Source organism: Meles meles, chromosome 21, assembly GCF_922984935.1.
Source record: "Meles meles chromosome 21, mMelMel3.1 paternal haplotype, whole genome shotgun sequence".
NCBI classification, from domain to species: domain Eukaryota; kingdom Metazoa; phylum Chordata; class Mammalia; order Carnivora; family Mustelidae; genus Meles; species Meles meles.
Window position 1 is genome coordinate 38089526 of NC_060086.1, and position 25262 is coordinate 38114787.

Genomic DNA, 25262 nt, shown 5'->3' on the forward strand with positions numbered 1-25262 from the left:
AATGGAGGTAATGTTTTCATTTGGAAGTAAGTTGACATGTTCTTTCCATTCCAAATTCCAGCTGGAGTTTTTAGACTGTGAGCACGCAGCGTATGCAGACAGCACTCACATGAAAGCAGGTGCCTTTCTGCCAGACAGGAGGAGCTTCCCATCGCTGGCCCCAGGAGGGAGAAGGCAGTGAGCAAGTCCACAACCTCTGCCCCAGCATTTACCAAATCCCTCCGTTAAGGGGTTAGATGTGGGCTCTTCAAAGCAAACATGATGCTCTTAAATGAATTAAAATTATTTCAAAACTAACAAAGTAGTTCATGTAATTACTCTAATTCGTTTCGTTGATGAAAAGTTAACGTTCCTAAGACAAAATTATGAATAGTACGTGTTTTCCATTCCGGCATAAGGTGATCTTGCCTCATTCTCTGGAGTTTTGCTTCGACATCATTTGTCTGCTGAAAAGGAGGCCCACTCACACTCTGGATGCTAGTGTTGTTCATCGGGACATGTGAGAGGATGTGTGATGTCTCGTGACACAAGTTGAACTGGGGTTTCACACTGGGATAAAGGTCTGGATGATGGAGAACAACAGGCCAATTGCAGAGACATGGGAGAATCTGTAGGATTACACTGTATGGACACGGAGCTGGGAGAGTGGAAATCTTTCTCAATGCTTTCGTGTCCTCTCTCATTTTATTAGGATGATTCACTTAAGTGGGGGGAAACCCATTATGTAAAAGTGCATCTTAAAAAACAAAACCTCAAGTAGGAATTATTTTCATTACAGAGGAATTCAGCAGGGTTCCTTTAAAACCCATCTCCCCTACTGCATGTAAGGGTGTTATTTACAGATGATTAGCTATTTGGCTAGACAGAAGGGCAATTTAAGCCTAAAACACCTAAGGCCAGTTAAAGATCCATGGGGGGAAAAAAAAACCCAACACAAACTCAGGAGTAATCATGGAAGTCAGTAAACACATAAGATCTGATTCACAAAAGGGTAATTTATACACATCTTTCTTCAGGAGTACGACTGTTAGATAACCACGAGAAATACACATGTTTTCAAGTTGAAAAGCAGGTGCATCCAGCATCCTGCTGAGAAGTAAGGGATCCTCAGCTTTTGGGTAGAAGGCTAGATTCTGAGCCAAAGAGGCCGCACCATTCAGACCTCAGAGACCAGAGAGGTGGCTTTCAGCCATGCGTATGTCACACTCAGAGAACCTCTGAGTGGCCATGAACCTCGGTGGCCACGTGTGTGCCCCAGTGTGTGTGTGTGCATGTGTGTGCGTGTGTGTGCATGTGTATGACAGAGAGAAAAGAGAGAGAGAGACCAAGCAAAATGACCCTCCAGGTGAGGGCAGGATTGTTTCTAGAACATATGACTTTGCACCGGAACATGTACCTTCATCTGGAAGAGAAAACTTACAGAGAAGCCAGCTAACCCTACGACCCAACGGTTGCACTACTAGGTGTTACTCCCAAAGATACAGATGTAGTGAAAAGAAGGGGCACATGCACCCTAATGTTCCTAGCAGCCATGGTCACAATAGCCAAACTGTGGAAGGAGCTGAGATGCCTTTCAACAGATGAATGGATGAAGATATGGTCCATATATACAATGGAATGTTACTCAGCCATCAGAAAGGATGATTACCCAACTTTTGCATCGACATGGATGGAACTGGAGGGGATTATGCTGAGTGAAATAAGCCAAGCAGAGACAATTATGAGTGGTCTCACTCATGTGGAACATAAGGGAGGAAGACCACAGGAGAAGGGAGGGAAAACGGAGTGGGAAGAAATCAGAGAGGGAGACAAACTGTGAGAGACTCTGGACCCTGGGAAAGAACCTAAGGGTTCCGGAAGAGGGTGTGGTCGGGGGAAGGGGTAAGCAGGGGATGGGCGCAAAGGAGGGCACGTATGGTGATGGGCACTGGGTGTTATAAGCAACTTACGAATCCCTGAACGTTACATCAAAAACTAATGATGTACTGTGTGTTAGCTAACTTAACATAATAATAATAATAAAAAACCACCCAAAAAAACAAAAAGCCAGTTAATGGCAAACAGTCCAGACTCAAAAGGTATTGCTCACTTGGAGAACTAAAGCAGAAAGCCTCAGCAATGTGTCTCAGGGAGGAATGGATCATCTTCACACCTGGCATTGTTGCCTCGAGATGGAAGTGATTGACAGTTCCTTCGGCCACCCAGGTGAGGAAGGAGAAGCCTCAATGCTGTCCTTACAAAACACTCACTGAGCTTGTCTGGACACCATTGCTTACAGGATCAACACATGAAGACTCTTATTGGAAGAATCTAGGTTTTTGTTTTGTTTTGTGATCCGGTAGGACAATTAACTATTCATTATTGTTTCCTTTAACACTACTATACAGAAGGACGGTTCTGTAAGATTTCTGAAAAATTCCCACCAACAGTGAGGGGGGCGTTGATTAAAATGTAATATTGTGAAACGATAGAATATTATAAGGCCCTCAACATACTTTCATAAAGCGCCCATGACATGATAATCAGTGGAAATAATGGGATAAAAAATGTGTAGGTACTATGATTGATCGTGCCATTTAAAAATGAAGGGTGTTGGACACACATTATACAGTTTCTATAATTATTATAGATTTTTCCCTTTTAAACTCGGGAAAAAAATGTATAAACTGTGAAATGATATTGTCATTTTGGATTTTCGGTAAAAAAACAGACCCTTTATATCCGCAACCAACACGCTTTTTCTGGAAAGCGCTGGAATGACAATATTTTAGGCTTTGCAGGCCATCTCTGTCGCCATCACAGGTTGTCGTTAGTTCTTGTTTTGTTCTACAACCCTTCAAAGAACTAAGACCCATTCTTAGCTCACACGCTTTACAAAAACAGGCTGTGGGCTGGATTTGGCTCCTGGGCTGTACTTTGCTGGCGCCCGCTTTGAATGACTTTGTCGCCTCTGGATGCGTCCCCTATTCTAATACGAAGACTTTGAGATAGATTCCCACATTTCATATTGATGATACACACTTCCCCCAAAGCTGCCTTAGAACGGTGATACTGATTCAAACCTGCCCTTATTTGGAATTAATTTGAACAGAGAACCGAAATAGAAATGTGTATTTCATAGGATCCTTGAGAGCCGTGCTTTCCCATGTGGTAGCCACTAGCCCCACGTGGCTAATCAGAGTAGCATTAATTAACATTAAATTAAATAAAAAAAGGCAGTGCTTCTGTCCCAGGAGCCCACATACTGGACAGCGCAGATATGGAACATTTCATCTTAGTTCTCTAGGACAACGATGTCACAGAATAAAACAAAATAACCCTCTGGAACTCAACTGCGGTCAAGTTTTGGATTGCCAACGTTCCTTCAGAAAATACCATTGATAGAGAAGGTAGGGGAGAGAGACAATGGAATGACAAGGATATTTAGGGTCAAACGAAGCCAGAAAGGCAGTCCATCTTTGAATAACTTCCCAGGCTCAAAAACCAAATCTACCATATCGTGGCTGTGGGATCCTGGGTTATCACTCCTCAGTATGCCCTCCACTCCTCTGCTGTAAAGCAAACATTATAATACCTACCTGGTGCAGATTTTGAGGATGAAACAGGGTTGAGCGTGTGGAAATGCGTACTAGCCTCCTAATTCTACGAGCTACACGCACACACATTTACACCACCCAAAGGAGGCGACGGCCATACACTTAGAAAGAACAACTTCTTGCCTGTACGGCTGGATGCTGGCTTCTTGGGGCACAAGAAGATAGGCTGCACTGAAGGCATGCCCAACCTGCTCCTGAAGGTGCTACGCTGGTTGGGAGGAGCACCAGGGAACCCCCTGGTACCTTCAGAAACCCTCGGGACCCTCAGAGTCATGTTTTGGTTTCTGGTGACCGCTTCTAACCTGTGCCCCCCAGCAAAGAGTTTGGTTTTCCTGAGCCTTTGGGAATGGAGATGCTTGATCTTGGCCCTCAGGGAGGGTTCCCCTCTGTCTCTCATCCTCCCCGTCATCACATCCCCATTACTGCTGCTTTTCATCATCACCCCCCACCCCCTTCTCTAAGCTGGTCTCCAGCAGCCTTCCTTCCCTCATCCCCACACGCACTGCTGAGCACTGATCCCAATGAGGACCAGTTTCATAGTTACGGGGATTTCGTAGGGTCGTGTTTTATAGTCTATGAAACAGACAAGAAGTTCTCAGCGGTGGCTGGGGGTCTTTCTGAGGAGGGGCAACCCAGCGAGGGGTACCGTGATGGAATCCATGAGAACTGTAACCGTTCGACCTGTTCTGGGAACTGGGGTCGGGGTGGGGCATTTTCCACCCTGGAGCATCCATCCCAGGCAGAGAAATCCTTGGTTTTTCCACGTCAACACTGTGATCTATCTTCTGTATTTATCTTTGGTCTTCTGCCCCTTGCACTCGATGGCTATGTTCATATCTACCAAAGTGCCTTTTCCCGTTGTTCCCCCACCCAGTTAAACGGGGGAGAACCACGTTCTTCTCTAGCCTCCTCCTGCTCTCTGAAATCACATGGCAAAGGGCAGAACAGGCTTGCAAACAAGTCGTTATTTTCCACCATGAGAAAATGGTGCCCGAGCATCTTTTGTCACGTGAGGGGGCCACTTGGATGGCCTGTGTGTGTTCCATCAATTATTTTCATGTGAATTTGCAAGGCTGTGATAGAAGGCAGGCAGTGAGCTTTCGCTCCACACCCCTCCCCGCCATGCGCCAACCCCCAGACCAACACCCCAGGTCCCATCCATTGGACCCGATCCTGCTGGGTCGTAACAAAGGATGACGGGGACATCTGGGAAGTGAGCGTTCAGACGTAATGAGCAAAGGGGTTCGATGCTAAGGCGACAGGGAAACACAGAGACATGCTTATGAGAACCAACCTCATCTTGTGGGGAGCCACAGGGAGGGTACAGCAGAGAGGGCGGGGAGGAGGAGAACTTACATGGCAGGGAAGGTGATTGGACTCAGATTTATGTGACAAAACAAAGAGAGAGCCACGACAGTGGGCTTACTTGCGGAAGTATATACAAGTGAACTGGGGGCACTGTACATGGAAGATCCCTCCTGGTTTGCCTGGCACAGCAGCACCGTGCCTACGAAAGAGAGAGAGATAGATGGTATCTGGTTTGGGAACAGCCACGCTACACCTGAGAGATCGCGGCAACGCAAACAAGAAAGGCAGAGAAATGAAAACACAGCCACATCCCCGTGCATGTGGCGGGGACACCCGGGGCAACCCCCCGGCTTAGCCGAAGGGAGTTGGGAGCCCGCCCTCTGGCCCTTCAAGCACGGGTCACACCTTGTCACCTGGGGTTCCCATAGTGGGAACCTGGCCACCCCAGGACCCAGTTTCAGATCAGCGATGGTGGCAGCATGGCATACACCAAAGGGGGCTTGAGAAATACCGGTGAGAACTAGATGACAAGCCTGGCTCGAAGCCACTGAGCTGTGTGATCTTGGTAAGTTGCTGTACCTCTCTGTGCCTTGGGAGTCCCATCTGGAAAATGGGGCGAATATACCTACCTCCAGGGAGGGTTGGGGATCGTATGGCTAGAGATGTGCCCGGGGCAGGGGCTGGCACGTAATCATGGCTCAGTGAAGGGGAAGCATGTGAACTGCTATGTTTGGAGAAAACTTTTTCCTCCCCTGCCGCCCTGCCCTCCCCCCACCTTCCGACTGTCTGAATCAGTTCTTCAGGGGAAGAACAGAAGTGCGGCGGGGAAGAAATGAATGCAACTTTCACCCTCCATGTGACCCACCCCGGACCCACACTGGGCTTGGGGTGAGACCATCTTTGGCTTCTGTGTATCTCGTTTCTTCCTGAAAGCTCTCAGCTCTCCAGCTGGAGAGGCTGCCTCACCAAGCAAGCCTGCACTGCAGAACTGACTCTCCTCTGCCTGATTTAAAGCAAAGGGCACCGGGCTTATCCTGGCACAATGGAATTTTACAGCAGAGAGGAGCGGTGAAATCCTGAGATATGCCCTCAGTCTGTGATGTGTTTTGAAGCACCGCCCACTCCAAGGATGAGCAGGGTCAGGAATCCGCAGGGTTATCAATTCTCTCTCCTGCTGCCACAAAGCTCACACTCAGACTTTGAAAAGACTGAGAGAGACTTCTGAGGAGTTGTTAGCCCATTACTGATGATGGAACTGTGTTCCCTGTGACTTCCGTTCACTTGTTTCCATTTGGTTTTGGGTTTTGGAGTCTCTGGCTGTCACAACTGGAAAGCTCCCCCCTGTGAGAAGAAGCCTATCTGCATCATTGGAGACCTCACCCACATCTTCGGAGCTCACACACATCTCTGGAGACCTGCTCCAGGGCTAGCGAAGGGGTTCTACGGCCCTGTAGGAGCTTTCCCAAGGTCAACAGAAGCTTAGCAGGAACCTGCAGAGTGAGTGGGGGTTCTGTCAAACAGGGATTGCCACGTGAACCATGAAAAGACAGCCATCTTTCCTGAACTAAAAAACCAAACACAGCTCCAGAGGTGGTCTCCACGACCGCTGCTTCCCCTCCTTCAGGACAGAGCCAGAATAGATGGGCCCTATGAGGGGGGCTGAGAAGGTTTCTGCAGATTCCTTTTCTACCCTCTGCTCCCTGCGTTTCCCTGAATTTTGTACATTATTTCCAGGTAAAGCAAAGATGCATGAAAATTCCTAAGTGGCCCCTCCATCACCAACTCAGCCACCCCCATCCATTCTTTGACCCAGAGAAGCAGCCCATGGACAGAAGTTTTATCTGAAGGAATGTCCCCTGGTCCTGCTGACATTTACCCTGGTATCCTGCGTTTCTAGCTGGAGAAGAGCCCTTACAAAAGCGTGAATATAAGAGTAAAACTGACTGACCTTCCCTTGGTGGTAAATGTATTCAGAGTCTGGTTGGGTCTGAGTCACGATCAGCCTTTGCTACACAGATGTTTCTTTCTTCTATTTTATTTAAAAAGTTTATCCCAACATATAAGATGGGACTTTACATGGTCTAATTTCTTCTTGGTAAGTATTTCCTGTTTTGGCAAGAAACTGGCATAGTTTGGTAAATAATAGCAAACAAATGGAACACCAGCCCATGGGGGTATGGGGTCTGAAATCAACCAACAGGAGTGGCACACCCGCCCCATGGACACGCCCTGACCCCCACCCTGCTTATCAACGAGTACTTCGCCTGACTTTGCAAAGGCCATTCATCCCCAGGTTCTCACTCACTGCCACAACCTTAGATAGAAATGAACATTTCTATAGGACACACAGAGAGCTGTCAAATCAGCGTCTTCTAGGGGGGGACCCGTGAGAAAACTCAGTGGGTCTCTCATGTCCACCCCTGGATCGAAACCACTTTTAAAATGAAATCTGAAGTTTCTTGGGGGGTACCTTGGTTTCAAAAGAAAAATGGCATAGTTGTCGCAAAAATATACCCAGAAGGACATTTCGGTATTGTGCAGTTAAAACCTTAGGGTCAATTTTCAACACTCTCAGTGCAATTTAGAGAATCCCATTGGGACACAACACAGATTCCCTCTAGGAAGCTAAATCCTGGCAGGGCATAATGAAGCTTTCCTAATGCTCTTACGCTGTAGATCCCGAGCAAGTGCATTGAAATAACTTCTTTGGAAGCCCTCTTGGTAGTGGGGAAAAAAATTCTTTATGCAATAATTCTGACCTTTGTGAAACAAAATCTATACTGTCACAGGACTTGCTTTTTATTTTACCTAAAAAACATTCTCTAATTTAATTTGCAAAGTACTTATTGTATGTTCTCTTAGTACTTTGTGACCTTTCCTTAAGAGAACGCTTTGAATTAAACAGAAACAAAGAGGCAAAGGAGAACACTGTAACCTCCAAGCATTTTTTGGGCAGGGGCGAGTCATGTGTGTTTGTTTAAAGAAGCCAGTCAAATAGATAATAGGGTAGGAACAGCAGCATAAGGAGCATTTAGAAGGTCATTCAAGGCACCTTGTGATGCAGCTTTCTAATGAGTCCCTTGCACTGTGTTTTCTATCCACACCCCATCCCCCAACATAGACCCTTTGCCTCCAGCTAGCATGAACTGTCCGCCACTATGGCGGCATTCTATACTTCTATTTTTGCTAAAGAGATTGCCTTTGCTAATAAAGCAATTTTACTCTAATACCCAGGATTTTGAGGGAGGAGGGGGCAAAGAGGCTTTCCTCTTTATAATTTAAAGATGGCAACTGTGTTCAATTTATACCACTAGCCACCATTCCCTAGCCAGGACAGACCAGTCATTCATCAATTTCCAAGTGTCCTTTCCTCTTTATCCTGGAATCCTCAGAAGCATTCTTAACACAGCTTCTAGGCAGTTGCTACCGTTTGATTAGAGTAGGTGGACAGGATGAAACCTCCATGCCATTCCTGCTCCTACTGTTAGGTTAAACCATAAAATTGACCTTTTTATGTCAAATAAGGTTGAATATCGGAAATTTCAAGGGATTTAATTTTAAAGAAAGGCCCCGCTGCAATGTCTACTGTGTCTTTTAGAAGTTGCCTCTTTTCCCAGTCCCTAGGAGCTAATGGATCACTCCCCCTCCTATGCTCCCATCATACTTAAACAAATAAATAAATAAAATTTCCTAGGCTCGCCCGGGTGGCTCAGTCAGTTAAGCCTCTAACTCTCAATCCTGGCTCAGGCTGATCTCAGAGTCATGAGTTCAAGCCCGGCGCTGAGTGCCACACTGGGCATGGATCCTACTTAAAAAATAAAAAAGAAAGAAAATCTCCCTAGGAGACCCTTTGTCACACTCTAACTCTATTGCAACTTTTCATTTACGTATCGGACTTAGCCACGATGAGCCCCTCTTGAGTCAGAGCCAAACCAGACTCATCTATTCCCAGCCCCTAACAAAATACCTCTCGGAAGGTTTTACAAATACAATCGAGTAATTATGTTTTTAAAGACCTCTTCCTTTCTGATTTCTTGGCTAAAAATGTGCTTTGCCCAACCCATTGTCCTCGAGGGTGCCTTCTTCTGGCCCTTGCTGATTGCTGGGGATGTGCATGCCTAAAGTCTGGTTACGAGCTTCTCTCGATGGGATTCCCTGGCTTCCTCCTCCTCCTCTCTGGTGCTTTTAAGGTTGACTCATGCAGCTCCACGTGGAATCTGAGTAGCTCGAATCTGTGCCTGCTAGGAGCTGCCTCCACGTGGCACACCGTATTTCGGAACAATCAGAGCCTTTGCAAAGTCTGTCACACCCTCATCAGCATCCCAAATTCCAGCCACGATATCCACGGGGCCATTCCCGGGCAGGATCGGGAATCTTCCAGCTGTGAGAGGGTGAGCCCAGGTCCATGTGCAGATGGGGCAACCCAACACTTTCTTCTTAACTGGAGACTCCCCACAGTTCTGGGGATCATTCCTGGCCCCTTGAGGGGTAGGGAGAAGCCTCAAAGGGGTGATTCCTATCACAGACAGGGGAGAGGAAGCATCCAAACTTTGTTCTCTGCTGCCAACTCTTAGGTGAGGAGATTAGACTCAAACCAACTGGAGCAACGGTGCATTTGCACACCTGTGCCTTTATGAAGGGTGATCCTTCTCCCTGGAATCCCCCCTCCCCCCAACCCAGAAAATTCCCTTCCGGACTCGGCTACAACTTCTTCTCCTAGAAACCAGATCTCTTTGCCTCCACCTGCCAAATTCAGCTTCTTTCCTCTGCTTTTCTAAATTGTGTTGTGTGATAATCTGTCGAATGAGTGTCTTCCCATGGAGGAGATGAACTCCAAGAGGGGTTCATCCAAGAGGAGTTCAACCCCATGGGTCCAGGGACCTCGGCTGAGAGGCAGGGGGGCCTGACAAGAGAAACCAGAGGGTTTTGGACAAGCAGCCATGTTGCACTTGCAAGAAATAAAATTAGAATGCAAGAGGGAAAGGAGGAAGAGAGAGGCTCTTTTGAATGTCTGCCCTTCCATTTAGTACCAAAGAGGCAGATCTCCAAGCCAGCCCAGGGTGAATGACTAGGCCCATGCTGTATTTTCTGAATTACACACACACACACACACACACACACACACACACACACACACACATCAAAAGAAAAAAAGAAAGAAGGAACAAAACATGTCAAAGAAACACCCCAACTGCCTAGCAACTGGGAGTGGCTGACTCACTTCATTAGCTCCAAGAGGAAGATGAGTTAGAACACTAGGAGAAGAAGGCTCTTCTTGCTACTAAGTGGGGAAAAAAAAATTAAAGGCATGAAGAAAAACCACCACACTTTATGAATTTTCTGAGAGCCAACAGGGATTTGGGAACCCCTGCTGTGGAAGGTTCTGGAGTGTCAGGTGTTATCTGAGCCTCTTCAAGCATCTGTGTGCTGATCCTGAGTCCCTTGCAAGCAGAGCCCGTTGCTGGGGTCCAGCTTTCCCAGTATCACTAGGCCTGATGACTCTGCAAAGAGGGCTGTGGGGAAACACCCCACAGGCAGAGGATGAATGAATGCAGGAGGCCATCTCAGAGTTACTCTGTCACGAGGGCTCAGCTCAGAAGAGGTGTCCCGCGAGGGCTGCCGTTCCTTGGGCAAGTGTATACTGGCCTCTATCACGTGCCAGGCACTGTGTGGGTTCTGGGGCACGCCCGCTGAGCCCCATGTGCCCTTGAAAAGAATGAAGCGCTGTCTTTTTTAGTGCTCGTATGTTCAGGAACAAATACAGACACAGGAAAGGGAACAAAGGAATGAGTCCGCATCGACCCCCAAATCTGACACCCTATGGTTATTTCCTTTGCTTGCTGAGATCCATAAAATTTATAAGTAATTTTGGCACAGTGTTTATGCAACATGACTATTATGACTGGCAAAATGTCTATTCCATAATTCTGTTCCACATTGCAGTCATAACAAAAAAAAGTTTCATAGTAATAGTAATCACTAGGAAAAAGAGTACTTTCATTTTATTAAAAAAAAAAATTCATGCACTATTTCCCCGCACATTTTTACAATGCATTTGTTCCTCCCTAATAAGAAGGGTCAGACAGTATTAGTCTCTCTTTAGAGATGGGGAAAAAATGGCACAGAACAAAGATGTGGGTTACGAAAAGCTTTATCATCAGTCAGAGGCAAATTCCGGGTGAGAAACAAAGTTATGTAGGCTCCTAGAACACGACTCATTTTATCAATGGCTCTTTCCTGCTTCCATCATTACAGAATGATTTTTAAATTAGAATAAAATGAGGAAAACTTTGGTCATCATTGGAAGAACAAGCTGGGTTAGAGAAGTCTTCTTCACAGGAATGGTACTCTCGGAAAGGGGTGCCCTCAGCGCCCTGGGGGTTCGTATAATCACCTGTACGCCTAGGGGATCTGTCCAACACAGAGCGCTAGTCCCACTCCCAGAGTTTTGGACTGACTCCAGGGGTCTGGCATGGAGCTGAGGAGCTGCATTTTCAACAAGCTTTCATGTTGTCGGGGAACCACACTTTGAGAAACACCGGAGGAGAGCCGGTGCCCCAAACCTCAATGCTGTGGGTTCTTGCCTTCCTACACTGGAGGTTTTCAAGGCCTGTGAGACTTTAGGAATCCACTGGGAAGCACTGAAATGGGTTCCTTCAAAGGCTCCACCCCCTAAAGGGCGTGACTCAGCTGGCCAGAAATCTGCACCTCTGGTGCAGAGGCAGAGCCTACTGACCTTTCACTGTTGCTGTTTTGTGGATCGACTGATTTTGCCTCCGTTTGTAGCGCTGCAAACATGAAGAGTAACTACCGGTCTTAACTGTTCTGTCAAAGTCTCCGGAGGTGGGCTGGTCAAGAAGGTACAGAGGATCACCAGCAGCATAATCCTAGCAAAGCGCCTCTCGGTTCCCCACCCAAAAGAGAGCCTATCTATCCATTCCTGCCCCACTGCTATGGGCTGAAGTGGATACGCTCATGCATACTCTGAAGTCCTAAACCCCGTACGGGATGTGTCTGTATCTGGAGATGGAATCTCTAGAGAGGTAATTAGGTTAAAGTTAGGCCATGGGGGTAGACCCCGATTCCATGTGGCCGATGTTCTTCTAAGAAGAGTAAATTACAACAGAGACACAGAGGAAAGACTCTGTGAGAACTCAGGGAGAAGACGGCCGTCTGCAAGTCAAGGAGAGAGGCCTCCAAAGGAACCAACCTTGCTGATCCCATGAGCTTGGACTTCTGGCCTCCAGATCTGTAAGAAAATACATTTCTGTTGCATAAGCCTCCCCAACCTATGGTGCTCTGTCACGGCGGCCCTAGAAGACTCCTATCCTGCTTGCCTCCTAATGAGCTCTGCCCTGAGGATCAGTGAGGCACTGTTCTACGTGAGGGCCAGACAGCACAGGCATGAGACAGAGGTCTGGGAGGTCGCCGTGTACTACCCCCTGCCCATGAAGGTTACTGCTTCCGATGGACACATTTATCCAAAGCCTCATGGGTTGTGGATGCTTTCTGCGGTTATGCATTTTTGAACACGGACTGGCGTTGAGCTAATCCATGTAAGGATATTTTCACAGCTAATACTTAATGCTTTTACACAGGCCCGAAAGATGAGCCTCTCTGAAGGGTTATGGTCGAGCTTTCAATACAGAGGGATTTCCACTGAGGCACAGAGGTTGCAGAAAAATGTTGGATGTGTATTTAATTCTTATAAAGTGAATGTTTTAATTGTGCCAGGGATTCCCATATTTAAAGGAGCCCTGAAGTAAATCTGTATAGAGTATAAATAATCTCTCATTCTAATTTACAAAGCAAGTTTTGATTTTCATAACAGTTAGAGAGAAATACATGATTGTGTGGGTTGTTTTTTTTTCTTTTCACTTTTCTTTTTGACATAATTTCAGACTATCCCCCAAAAGTTGCAGGAATACTAAAGAATCTCTCTACAACATTCTCCCTGATTATTTGTTGTTTTAAAAAAATGTCATGACTTACTTGAGCCACTCTTATTCTCCTGCCTCCCAAATAATAGTGATTTTTACAGAAAATATTCAGTTGACTCAATATGATACTAAACACATCAACCGTAGCAATTCCAAAAATTGCTTACTAATCACTCAAAAGGCGCCAAGCAAACCCATTCGGCCAAGCAAACCCATTCGGCGTTAAATTTGGACTATTCCCTACTCTTTACCCTGTAAGACAGGTACTATCATCACAGCTATTATAATAGATGAGGATCCAGAGACAGAGTTTAAGAATCTTGCCCAAGGTCACACAGATAGAAATCTTATGGTGCAGAATTCAGATCAAACCAAACAGATCCCTGGGACCCATTTTCTGAAGGCTGATCTTCCAAATCAGGTGTAGGCAAACTACAGTCTTTTGGCCAAATTCAGCCTACCACTTTTTTTTGTATGGCCTGTGATCTAAAGAATGTTTTTTACATTTCTATCTGGTCGAAGAACAATCCATAGAAGACTAATATTTGGTGACAAAGTGAAAAATCACATAAAATTCAAATTTCAGTATCTATAAGGAGTTACTGGAACACAGGCACACTTGTTCATTTACATATTATTTATGACTGCTTTTATGCTGCAAGATGGAGCTGAGTAGTTACAACAGAGACCTTATTGCCCATAAAGGCTAAAATATTCACTATCTTGACCTTTACAGAAAAGGTCTGCTGACCTCTGTTCTAATGTCCTCTTTCTGTTGGAAAATATAAGCAGTGATTGTTAGGAGAGCATTAGCCCCTCCCTGGAAAGCTGTCACAAATTATTTCAGAGGGTATCATTTTATTAATACTTGCAAAAATTTATTTCTTTTTTTTTTGTTAAAAACAACCAAAAAAAATTTTAAAGACAAGTTCTTTGAATGCTTGCCAAAAATCTCTAATTCATTGTTGTTCAAGATAATAAAGCAAGTAGAAAAAATTGTCCCATAAGGTATTTGCAGAAAGCAAACAATTTACAACAAAAACAATGCAAATACGTTTTATCTCCTTCAGGTTTGCAGCTGTTAGTATTTACATAAGGGCTACCTTAAAGCCCTTGTTTGTAAAATTCTAATAGGCATTGAATTACCCTGGGACCCTTCTAAAATGGATATTCTCATCTAGTAGGTCTGGGGTGGGGCATGAGAATCTCCACTTCCAATCAGCTCCCAGGGGATGCCCACGCTGCTAACTAGTGACAGGAAAATGCTAGGGACAACGTAAAGCACGTCAAGTTACAGCTAATATTAACGGGGGTGGCCATTAAGATGCCACGGAGTTTCAGGCCCTGAACCAGGTACAGTGTGCACACATTGTAATTTTTTTTTTTTTTTTTTTTTTTTTTTACCAAACTGACAAGGAAAGTAAGGCCCAGAGAGAGAAAAAGATGAGACAAAACCGAAATCCAAGCCAGCCTAGTGTGACTCCAAAACTCAGACTCACTCATGGAGCTACATCGGCTCATTTATGGTGATGCTTGGTCTTGAGGTGTTTGGACAACATCCTCTCCAGCCGTGGAGCGATAAATATCCACCAACTGACCCCATTTGCCCTAGAGCCATTTTGAACAGTTCTCCATGGCCTGCTGGCTGAAACACCTGACTCTTCCTGGCTAGGGATGTTGGCTAGAACCTCGTGATTGGGTTTAAGAATCTGTGATAGGGTTTTAAATCCCACTCGGGAAGCCTCCAGGCAGGATGTATCTTCTAGAGATAAGAAAATCTCACTTGCAAGATCGCAGTTCTACAGGCAGGAAGCAAACGACGAGAGAGGAAAAAATAGGGAACTTTCAAGGTCTGACAGTGCTGCTGAAAAAGTATGGGTTTGGGGAACGTTAACCCTTAGTTTTATGTTCTGGCCTCAGTGACTTTAAGTTTCTTAGACCTTGGGCAAGTCAGTTAAAGTCCTAGACTTGGCTTTCCCATCTATAAGATGGGAACCAAAAAAATCTACTTCATTGAGTATTGTCGTAGGGATCAGATCTGTTCCGTGGAAGGAATAGGCAATTTGTAGTTAATAAGTGATCTCAACAATACTACTACTACTAATAATAATGAGCTATTAACTATTATTATTTTTTTGATCTGAAAATACAGTACTTTACAGATTTATTTTGTTCCATGGCTCCTTGAAGAATGGGAGAGCAATAGCTCCTGAGCTACTGGGTTTGGCCATGTCCTGAACAGAATGAACAGATTTAATGGAGAACATTTTAAGATTGGGAATTAGTCGCCAACATTTAAACTGGGGAGGTTTCATGTCACAAGACAGATGTCGCTTCTCTTGAGGAATCAGGGGATGGAGCCACATGGATCTGGGCCGGCATTCCCATGTGGCAGGGCCATGCAGGGTGACAGGGAGAGGGCGCACCACTCTAGAACTGAGATGTGTCCTCTCCAAGTGCCCTTTCAGCTCCCAGCTCTAAAAGTCTTTTAGTTTGCGGGGCGCCTGGGTGGTTCAGTGGGTTAAAGCCTCTGCCTTCGGCTCAGGTCATGATCCCAGGGTTCTGGGATCGAGCCCCGCATCGGGCTCTCTGTTCAGCAGGGAGCCTGCTTCCTCCTCTCTCTCTGCCTGCCTCTCTGCCTACTTGTGATCTCTGTCTGTCAAATAAATAAATAAATAAAAAGAAATCTTTAAAAAAAAAACCCAAAGAACCTTTAAAAGTCTTTTAGTTTGCAAAGTATGAGGAATGGGAAAAACAAAAAAACAAAAAAAATCAGAAATTGTGGTTTAGCTAAAATCTGTGGAGTTTACAAGTCTCTGCAAAGAACCCAGAATGCCTTCCTCTCTCTCCTTCCTCGGGACGAGAACCTCTGAGATACAACAGGAGTCCAAAAATCCCTCCCAACAGGCTTCCTGTGGGCCCCCTTTTCTATTTCACTTGCTAGTACAGAACTGTATTTTAGGAGGGACTGGAAATATTTGTGGAATGGGGGTAGAGTTTCATCTTCAGTTCCCTTCCGTATATCCCACATTAGGTTTACACTCCTGACCCCGCTCTTTTGGTAAAAAATACGAATCTCCCAAAGAGTAATCAGATACATTTGTTTAAACATGCTTCCCACACCATAAACTCACACACACACACACACACACACACACACACACGCACAGTCTCGTGGGCCGAAAGCAAACAGACTATTTCAGCTGGTGAAAATGGTTTTCAAAAATGACAGGGAATTAATACGAAAGGTTTCAGACTTTACAATATCATGTGTATCAAACAAGCACTAGAAACGCACAAATAGACTCATCTTTTTTCCCCAGAGGAAAATCAGTGATATTGGGGTGTTTGTGCTTTTAAAATGATACTGGGTTTAATACAATGATAAGTGTGCATCGATTAACCTCGGCGTCGGGTTTAAATGTATAACCCATTAACTAATTTAATCTCCTCCAAAAAACTAAAAAAAAAACCAACAACAACAAAAAACAGCCTTTGGCATTATTCTCTGAATAATCCTTGTTTAGTTTCCATAATGGTATCCTGTTTAATGAAAAACTCATTACAATGTAGCATACAGCATAATTAATTCTGGCTGATTCTTTTGGTGCGAACAGCTAATACAGATGCTGGGTTCCATTTTCCCCTGGCTTTATTAATTTTTCATAAACCAATATTTCGACCGTAATGGGTTGTAACAGGTCCACAGAAGTTCTAGAAATGCATTAACTGTCACCAATGTAGTTAATTGAAGTAGGATTTTACTATCTGTGTGTTGATCCTCCCACACTTCATTTTTAAAAGACAGTGTCATTTGATACTCGGAGAAGGAGTATCTACATATAATTAACATACAGGGGATTAAACAATATTTGGCCAATTTGTCTTTATTTACACACAACTTAATTGGTTGGGCTAATAATGCTGAACTGTAAATTTTGAAAAGAAAGCTAAAATGTGGAAAGCGCGACCTTCCAAACAAAATGGTTTATAATAGAATGGCGACACAAGTTAACCTATTTTTAAAAACGAAACTGTGTCCTTTTTGAAGTCTCTGGTAATTTGTTTTCCTAGGAAGAGATCGGGACACAACAGGAAATGGGCTGGATACTGGGTGTCAGGCACCGGTTTCGTAATCCTGGGATCTGTCAGGAGCCCAATCTCTGGAATGGGTGAGGAGTTGCTGATTTGGTTTAACCTCTTTCAGTCTTTTAGGACTGGGTTCATATATTTGAAAGAGTCTTCATGGTAAGACTATTATTTATTTCAGGTGTAGATACACATGGTAATTCATTACTGGGTGCTCTTGTTTCTATTATTTTTTAAGTATTTTTTCTATCAGAGATTTCACTGGTTGACTACCACTCAAAGGATGAGATCCAGAATCCGCATTCCTTTATACAGCACTGTCCGGTCTTTTACAACTTTTCTCTAGAAGGTACTCTCTGATCTCAACAGATCGGTATTTCTCAGCCTTTGGGGGAAACCTGATTTGCCTCAGAAATTTCTATATCCAGTGAAGATCAAGCAGCTGTATTTTTTTTTTTTTTTTTTTTTTTTTTTTTTTTTTTTGGTACTTCTCAATGGAGTTTGAAGATAAAGATTGAGAAACCCCTTTGGACTCTGCCAAACTCCTCCTTACTCACTCCTACAAAGATCTTTATTTTCTTACCAGGAGAACTCTTACTTATGCCTCAAAACCCAATTAGTACCCCACCCTTGCACCTCTCAATACAGAGAGGGTTGTTAGTTCTTCAGTGTTCTGGCAGGCAGGCGGGTGTCATCGTTTATTATACACTAAGATGGTCTGTCTGTATTCTTCAATGCTCTAAGGCATTCTCGAAGGAAGAGGTGTTCCCATTGCTAGCACGTACCAAGGCCTGGCACTTTACCGGCCTTCAGCACTGTAACTCTGAGCTAAAGACTGAATTAACAGAATTAACAGAAGCCAGTGATACGTGCGACTTCTTTATACACAGCCTCTCTCTTTGGCCCTTCCTTGACAAGCATGGTGCGGCAGAATGACAAGCAGCTCATCTCATGGGTTCCAGCAGGACTGTGTAATTGCTACAACACGGTAATGCCAAAAAACAAACACAAAAACAAAAAACCTCCCCAAGGTGTAACCCAGTGGCTTTGTGTTAACAAATCTGGACTCTCTAAGCCAGGGTCAGCGAAGGAGGGCGGTGACTTTCACATTTTTACACAGCTGGGGATGGGGCGAGGACAACTACTTCATGACCCATGAAAATTAGAAGAGATTTAAATAGCTGTGCCCCTAAAGTTTTACTGGGACACAACCAGGCACACCCATTTATGCGCTGTCTGTGGCTACTCCTGCATTAGAGTGGCAGAGGTGAGCGGGTCGGGGAGACTGTAGGTCCGCACAGCTGTACCTACTCACAAACTGGCCCTTTACCAAAATTTGCAGACCTCTGCTCGAAGCGAAAAATGCACACATTTCTTTTTTCTCTTTCATAACTGAATTCAGCTTGATCTTATCTCTTAACACTAACCAACACAGTGGCATGTCTTGCCTTTTACCACCCTCCCCCTCCTCCTCTCCTCAACACTACCATCATGACCACTAATATATATAATATTAATTAATATTATATATATACTCAGAGCTTGCAAGCTCCTTTTCCTTCTGATGCTTGTCCTCTTCCTCCTTTTTCTTCTGTTGTGCAGGGAAGGGTTAACTCAGTAGGTCTGGGTTGCTCAAACCCTGAACATTCCTCCAGAAGGTTTGTCTTCAGGACTGGCCCTTGGACAGCTCCTGGCAGAGGACTTCTACACCCTTGGAATATTCTACCTGATCAAACTGTTTTTGGATGTCTGAGGCCTTGGGCCATGCATTGCCAGTCTGATAAGATAGCTTATGGCAGCAAGGTGATTTATGGGGAAGGCTTACTTTTGCTTTTTGGCCTAAGGTTTGAGTAGCTGAGATCAGTCACATGGGGGCTCCGCATCCCTGTGATTGCCTCCGAGGAAGCAGACTGACTCCTGTCTGGTGCATTGCCGGTAAAGTTAAGCACATCGTGGAAGTCACACTCAGAGGCTTCTGCCTGGTTTTTCTGGATTCCGCCTCCCATGCCCTTCCCCTTTGCTGATTTTTAACCTGTATCGCTTTGTAATAAATTGGAACTGTGACTCTAAGGGCCTTTCTGAGTCCCATGAGCACATCCAACAAGACAGAGAGACTGGGGATGGTCTTGGAGACCCCGATGCAGCTCTGCAGCATGAAATCAAACTTTATGCTTTTCCCTTCTGGAGTCAAAAATCACAGAGTAATGCCCAGAAGAAGAAGCATGTGGGTGAATGTCTCTCTTCAAGTTCTTGGATTGTCTTTGACAACTATAGACGCTTATCCATCTTGAGCAGGAGCTCAAGGCTCGACGTCAGCATTATTAACATTTTAAGCCAGATTATTCTTGTGGTGGGGGCTGTCCTGCGCATTGTGGGGTTCCTCAGGCCCCCACCCTTTAGATGCCAGAAGTGAATAGCCCCGTGCACCCCAAGATATGACAATGACAAATGTCTCCAGATGTTGCCCAATTCCCCTGGGGTGCAAAATTACTTCCAGTTAAGAACCATTAATCCAAGATTGGATTAACTAAAGCCTGTGTGTGCGAGGTAACTTGTAATAAAACGGGATGGGCTTTGGAATCACAGAAATTTGGCTTTGGATTTGGATCCAGCTCTTCAGCTTCTGAAGTCAGCAACCCAAATGAGGAATCACTAGATTCCTCATTTATCTGCAAAATGAGGAAATTGACACTTATCCTCCAAAGTTATAATCTCTAAACATGCAAGGATCCCAACACGGAGTCTGGCAATGCAGCAGATAATATCACAGGCAAAAATATTTTTATTAATTATCTTTGTCCTCTACGACCTCAAGGATAGGAGACATGGTGGGCACGTCCCAGTCTCGTCCTATTGGGGGAGCCGCACAGCAAGGTGATGGAAAACGTGGGCTCTGAGGTTAGAAAAAAGATGCTTATGTGAAAAAACCCAATTTTTCACATCTAGTTCTGTGACATGAGGGAGGAGATAAACTCTCCAGAAAACCTTGGTTTCATAATTTCTATAATGAAGAAAATGGTGTAACATTTTTATGAGGATTTGAGGAGATGCAAAGTGTTTTGCACAGGGCCTGGCAGAGAGTCAGCGCCTAGAGTGCCTTATTGTTGCTGAGGTTTTGAGTTGCTCGTGCGTGAATGATGGCAGCCCAGAACTTTCCCTATGAGATTGATCCAGAGCTGAATATTCAAACCTCTTCTTTCTCCCACGCTGCAGAGGTGGGGCTTCTCCTACAAGGGCTGTCCTGCCACTTCTTGCTTGAGGGACCTCTCTGTGGTAGGCTTTCCATGCAATAGAATGGGAACTAATTTATTGAGGCAGTGCCATTTTTAGCGCATAATCAAGTTCTGATCCTATCTGAGGATCAGAATCCCCCACAGCTTCCATCAAAGCTGAGCTGCATTCCTTCTGTGGGGCAGGGAAGGACACAGATAAAAATTAAGCCCAAATGTGGGTTGGGATGAAGTGAAATCTGATAAGACAGATGGGGAAAGGAGAAGAGAGAAGGAAAGTGAATTGCAACCAAAAGGGGAGGCGAAGGTAAACAGATGTACGAGATAAAGTCTTTGAAGTGGAACGTTTCTGGGCTGAAAATCCTTTGCTTGGGGACTTAAATCTGGACTCTTCTGTTCCAGTTCACTGATGTGCACTGCATTTGAATCTGGCAGATGTGTAAATTATACAAAACACTGCAGAGCCAAAGGTCACTGTTCACGAGGAGCCATCGCTCTGGGTCTAGGCGAAGCGGGTCCTCTGGGTGGATATGGGCTGTGTTCGAGCCACAAGGGGCGCCTGGATACTGCTGCTTTGAGGGGCTCTGAGTGGCAGCAAGTATTTGCAACCCACATTACATTCTTTCAGGGTACTAAGGCAGCCACCCCAAATGCATTTGGGCACGTCATCTCAAGCCCAACCCAAAGTCTAGGAGGGTGGCCAGTGAAAGGAAAGCAGTCTGTGTCAGGGTCCCCCGTTACCCCAGGTTCTGACAATCTTACTCTTTCTCAGATGCTATTGTATCCAAATTGCAGGAAGGGAATTGGAAAGAAGTCCATCCAAAAGTGCGGCTAAAGGTCATTCTCTTAGCTGTAATGGACTCCATGAAGTGAAATGGGGGGAGCGCCTGGGATGGAGACCGACATCCACCTCCCTTTGACTCAATTCGTAGATGAATCATGGTTCACAGTGACCAAAAGCCCATAGAAAACCAATACCTCTGTACGCGTAATCCAAGGTCAGATACAGCTGCCCTTTCGAGATAAGCAATCACAGAGTGCTACATCCATCCTCTTCATTTTTAAACTTTCTGTTGAGATCCCAATCCACTCTCCCATCACCCAGCCTGGTATCAAGGTCTGTGGTCCGTGGCCAGGTTTTTACCGAGGTGGACATAATCAATCCAACTGACTTCTAGTCATCACACCGATCTCATAGTTTCATTTTACTTTTCAGCCTATAACGTTCTTTTACCTGATCGTCCCTGTAACCCAGGATAACCTAGTTTTAAGACCTGACCGCCTTTCATATGTGACTTTGCAGCTAGGGGGTATCCTTCTCTTAGGACTCCCCCAACGCTTTGAAACCAGAAATGTTTATTTTTAGGAGGAAAATCTAATTAAGGACCTCCATCTTCTCTTACCCCCACTGAAAAAATCCCCACTAATCATCAAAGGGTCTCCAGACTACCGTTCTCAAGTTGAGGTACTCTGCATCCCCCTACTTTTGACTTGAATTGTGTGGTTGTTATCATCGGGACCTAACTGTATCTTAGATCTGCATTGCATTGGTAGATCTTTCTTTTCCCTATTGATCATGACTCATGGAGTAATTTACCTCAATTCCAATTTTCCTTTGCAGGCGGGGTGCTCTCCAACCACGGAAGTGAGTTATGTGTGTTCAAGTGGTACATCTTATGAATCTTGTTAAGCTTTGCCGCCTTATAGCCCTACTGATGGAATATTTAATCACAGAAATGAGTTGGCAGATATGATATACAGCGTGGGTGAGCTCTGCAGCCATCTTACTGGCAATTGAGAAACGGATGGATTCACCATTCGTCAGTCCCATGTCGACAACGGTGTATAACCTTCTGTTATTTATTTTTTTTTTGTTTTACTTATGTATGAAGATTAAAGGTGCTTGCTTTCAATCAACAGTTTCATTGGCTAGCTACTGTGATTCTCCCTAAAAGACACTGCGGTTTCTTTTAATCTTTATACGAGATGGTAATGGAACTTCTCACAACGGCGGGGGAACGGTAAGAACCCCCTTTGAGGCCTCCTTGTTGAGATTCTTAGAGACACTATTTCTAATTATACTCAGTAACTTGAAGCATGCTCCTGGGAACAGATATTTGCAGATACTGAACTTCTTATTTATTGTCTTCAATTAAAAAAAAAAACAACCAAAAAACCTGACGTGGAATGGTCCAAGACAATGGCTTTGAGATTACCTGGACATTTCTTTAATTGACTTATCAATCATTTATCTTGAGAAGAAGCCCCAAGGAGCCTGCCTGAAGATGATTAGAGGTAGGCAAAATAATCAATGCTGTGTAGCTTTGGAGGAAAACACCCACTCGTCTTTGGAGAAGATTTACGTGGGTTCGTGGGATGTGTTGATTTATGCATATCTGGAGACGGGCGCTGGGTAAGCATTCTTCTGGCTACGACTCGGTAAGAGCTCAGACAAACCCCCCGAAATGAAAGGCCTTTCATAACAGCTTTCTAAATGCTTCCCCTGGAACGTGTGCACGGGGGAAAGTGTGTGTCATAATTTATCAAAGCAAATTAATACTGTTCAGCTAGTAATTAAAGATCCTCATTAAGAGGTGCTCCTGCCCTCTCCACCCCCACCTTGCGTTAGCAATAAAAATGCACTCAGGGCGTCAAGAGGTTATATACGAAAATCAATAACCTGCCATTTTATAATTAAAGAGAAAATAAATGTTAGGGAAAAGTCCACTAAATTAGGAAAATTACCTTTAGGAGAGATTGAAAATATTGATTTTAATTTACAAAATATGTGAACTTTTCATGCCCTGTTCTGGGAGACAATTGGAGGCTGGGTTGTTAATTCTGCATAAGCTTCAGAAAATCGATAATTATACTATGGGAATATTATGATATTTGTCATTAATACAAAATCCTACATGCAGGAGTGCTTAATAAGCCTGGCTTTCTATCTCAGGCAGATACAGGGCTGGCATGCTAAATGTCCACAGCAAATCAATGACAAGGTCTTCATTTTAGCTTTGAGGCACGTTCGAAATTGCAAGATAAATCCAGACTATGCTTATAGCTGGGGAAATCCAAGAATCCCCCGAAATCCTCAGTCATGGGCCTTCAAATGGATGACATTAGTAATTATACCTCCAAAGCGAGATGAATACGTGCCCCACCTGCATTTGCATATGTGCACTCCGTCCGTACAGGTGCCCTAACTTTCCATTTAAGCTAGCTCGATTCTCAGTGTCTGTGGGTCTTCAAGTTTTTCAAAGAAATTGTCCTGGAGTGTTGGACTGGCAGCATTTCCCTACATGTCCACGTGTCACAGACTCCGTTTACCTACATGCACAGGTAATTTCGGCAAAAAGAAAAGGCTTCCAATTAGTAAGGGGAGCCCCCGTATCGGCAACACTAACATATGGATTTTCCAAGTAACACTTACTTGTTCATGCCCCATTTCTTTGAAGACTTAAGGTTATTGGAGCATCTCATAGAAATGATTATTTAGTTGTCCAGGATCCTTAAAACCGCCCCTGACACAACCCGTTACCGGGTCTGAATACGGAGGACGTGGTGGGGGAGGGGAGGGTGACACCTTGGAGATGGTGGGAAAAATCCAGAATTATTACCTCCCTCCTCTTCTTCAATTTGACTGGCTTGGACATAGAGCAGTAGCCTGATCTACCATCACAGAATAGAGTCCATAAGAATTACAACTTTCAATATTCACAAAAAATAAAGAGACAGCACCTAACCCTGTGTAAAGAACAGAGGCTCTCGATTTCAGAGTCGAGCCTGCTTCTTACCGACTTGAAATCTTAGCCCTTCGGTGCTAAGGGGCTCTGCCTACCTTAGTTTTCTCATCTGGAAAACTGCCATGAGGATTTAAATACATTAATTTAGGTAAAGTGCTTAGAACCGGGCCTGGTCACAGATAATACTCAGTAAATATTAATCTTTATTACAACTTATTCTTTCCTGATGGTGCCATGATCTAACTTCTGCAGCTGGGCTCAAGGCTAATCTGGACGGCTGCTTTAACATTCTAGAAGTCAGGCTGATTCATTTATTCTCATATATATAAGTCAGTTTGAATGGTTTCTTCTGTCTTACTGTCCTCTCAAACACCCACTGATAGGTTTGAAATCGCACGGAAAGGAGATTCTCTTGGTTTTTTTTAGCCAGACGGCCAGGAACTATACTGCTTGGGACCAGAAACATTTCCGTCCTCTCTCTATCTCAAGTGACACATTTATACCCTACCTCTTCCTCAGATGGCTTTTTTTTTTGTCCTTGACCCATTACTCTGGGGAGAAACCGGGCACGCAGCCTGGCATGCACGCTTGTGGAGAACGTGCTTGCTTGTCTTCCCAGCTATCCCGTTCCATTGGGTAGCGCCTGCTGTTGCATGGGAGCCGTTGGCTGGCCTCCTACATGCCCTTTTGAGGGATGTTCTTTCTTTGCAGCTTTGGACAAGGATGGACCCCAGCAACATCTGTGCCCCTAAACAGACTGCCTTGCCCCCGATCCCAGAAATTAACTTCCCCCAAATGGACAAGCTGAGAACAGAAGGACCGGTCCTCTCATGATTAAGAAAAGAATCTCTTAGTTTAGTAGTTTACTCAGAATTCAGCACAGTCAGTTAAATTTCCCCTTACGGCAGAGAGGTGGAACATAAATTTATTTTTATTGGCCTAGCGTTTATGTGGTGCTGGCTGTGTACTAGTCTTCATGTACTAAGCCATTTAATTCTAACAAGCACCTGTGAGTTTCTTACTATTATCATCTCCCATTTAACAGATGAAGACACTGAGGCACAGAGAGGTTAAGTAACTTGCCTAGAGTCACACAGCTGGCAAGTCGGAGGGCCAGGATTTGAACCTGGGCTGTCCAAGTACAGTGTTTATGTTCCTTACTTAGTGCTAAGTGTCCTCTCATGAGGTGGGTTCCGCCATTTAATCATGGAAAGTTTTATAGCAAACACTTTGCTCCTCCAGAAGCATCAACACAGCCAATTCAAGGTCATAGAGTCACTGGAGTTAACCCAGGCTTATGGTAAGAATCACAAGCGAAGAACAAATATTGCCTATCTGAAATCCAGAATTTAG

At 44.6% G+C, this 25262-nt stretch overlaps 1 protein-coding gene across 16 annotated transcripts in view; it reads right to left on the reverse strand.

Annotated features, from left to right (window-relative positions):
* RBFOX1 (RNA binding fox-1 homolog 1) overlaps positions 1 to 25262 on the reverse strand; it is a 1785930-nt gene that overhangs the window by 74787 nt on the left and 1685881 nt on the right. For 14 of the 16 annotated variants that reach the window (XM_045993969.1, XM_045993978.1, XM_045993974.1 and 11 more), the window contains one exon: positions 5023 to 5103. The exons of the other annotated variants lie outside the window; for them this stretch is intronic. In XM_045993969.1, the coding sequence (XP_045849925.1) occupies positions 5023 to 5103 (81 nt within the window). The remainder of the gene's footprint in view (positions 1 to 5022; positions 5104 to 25262) is intronic. 16 annotated transcript variants of the gene reach the window in all.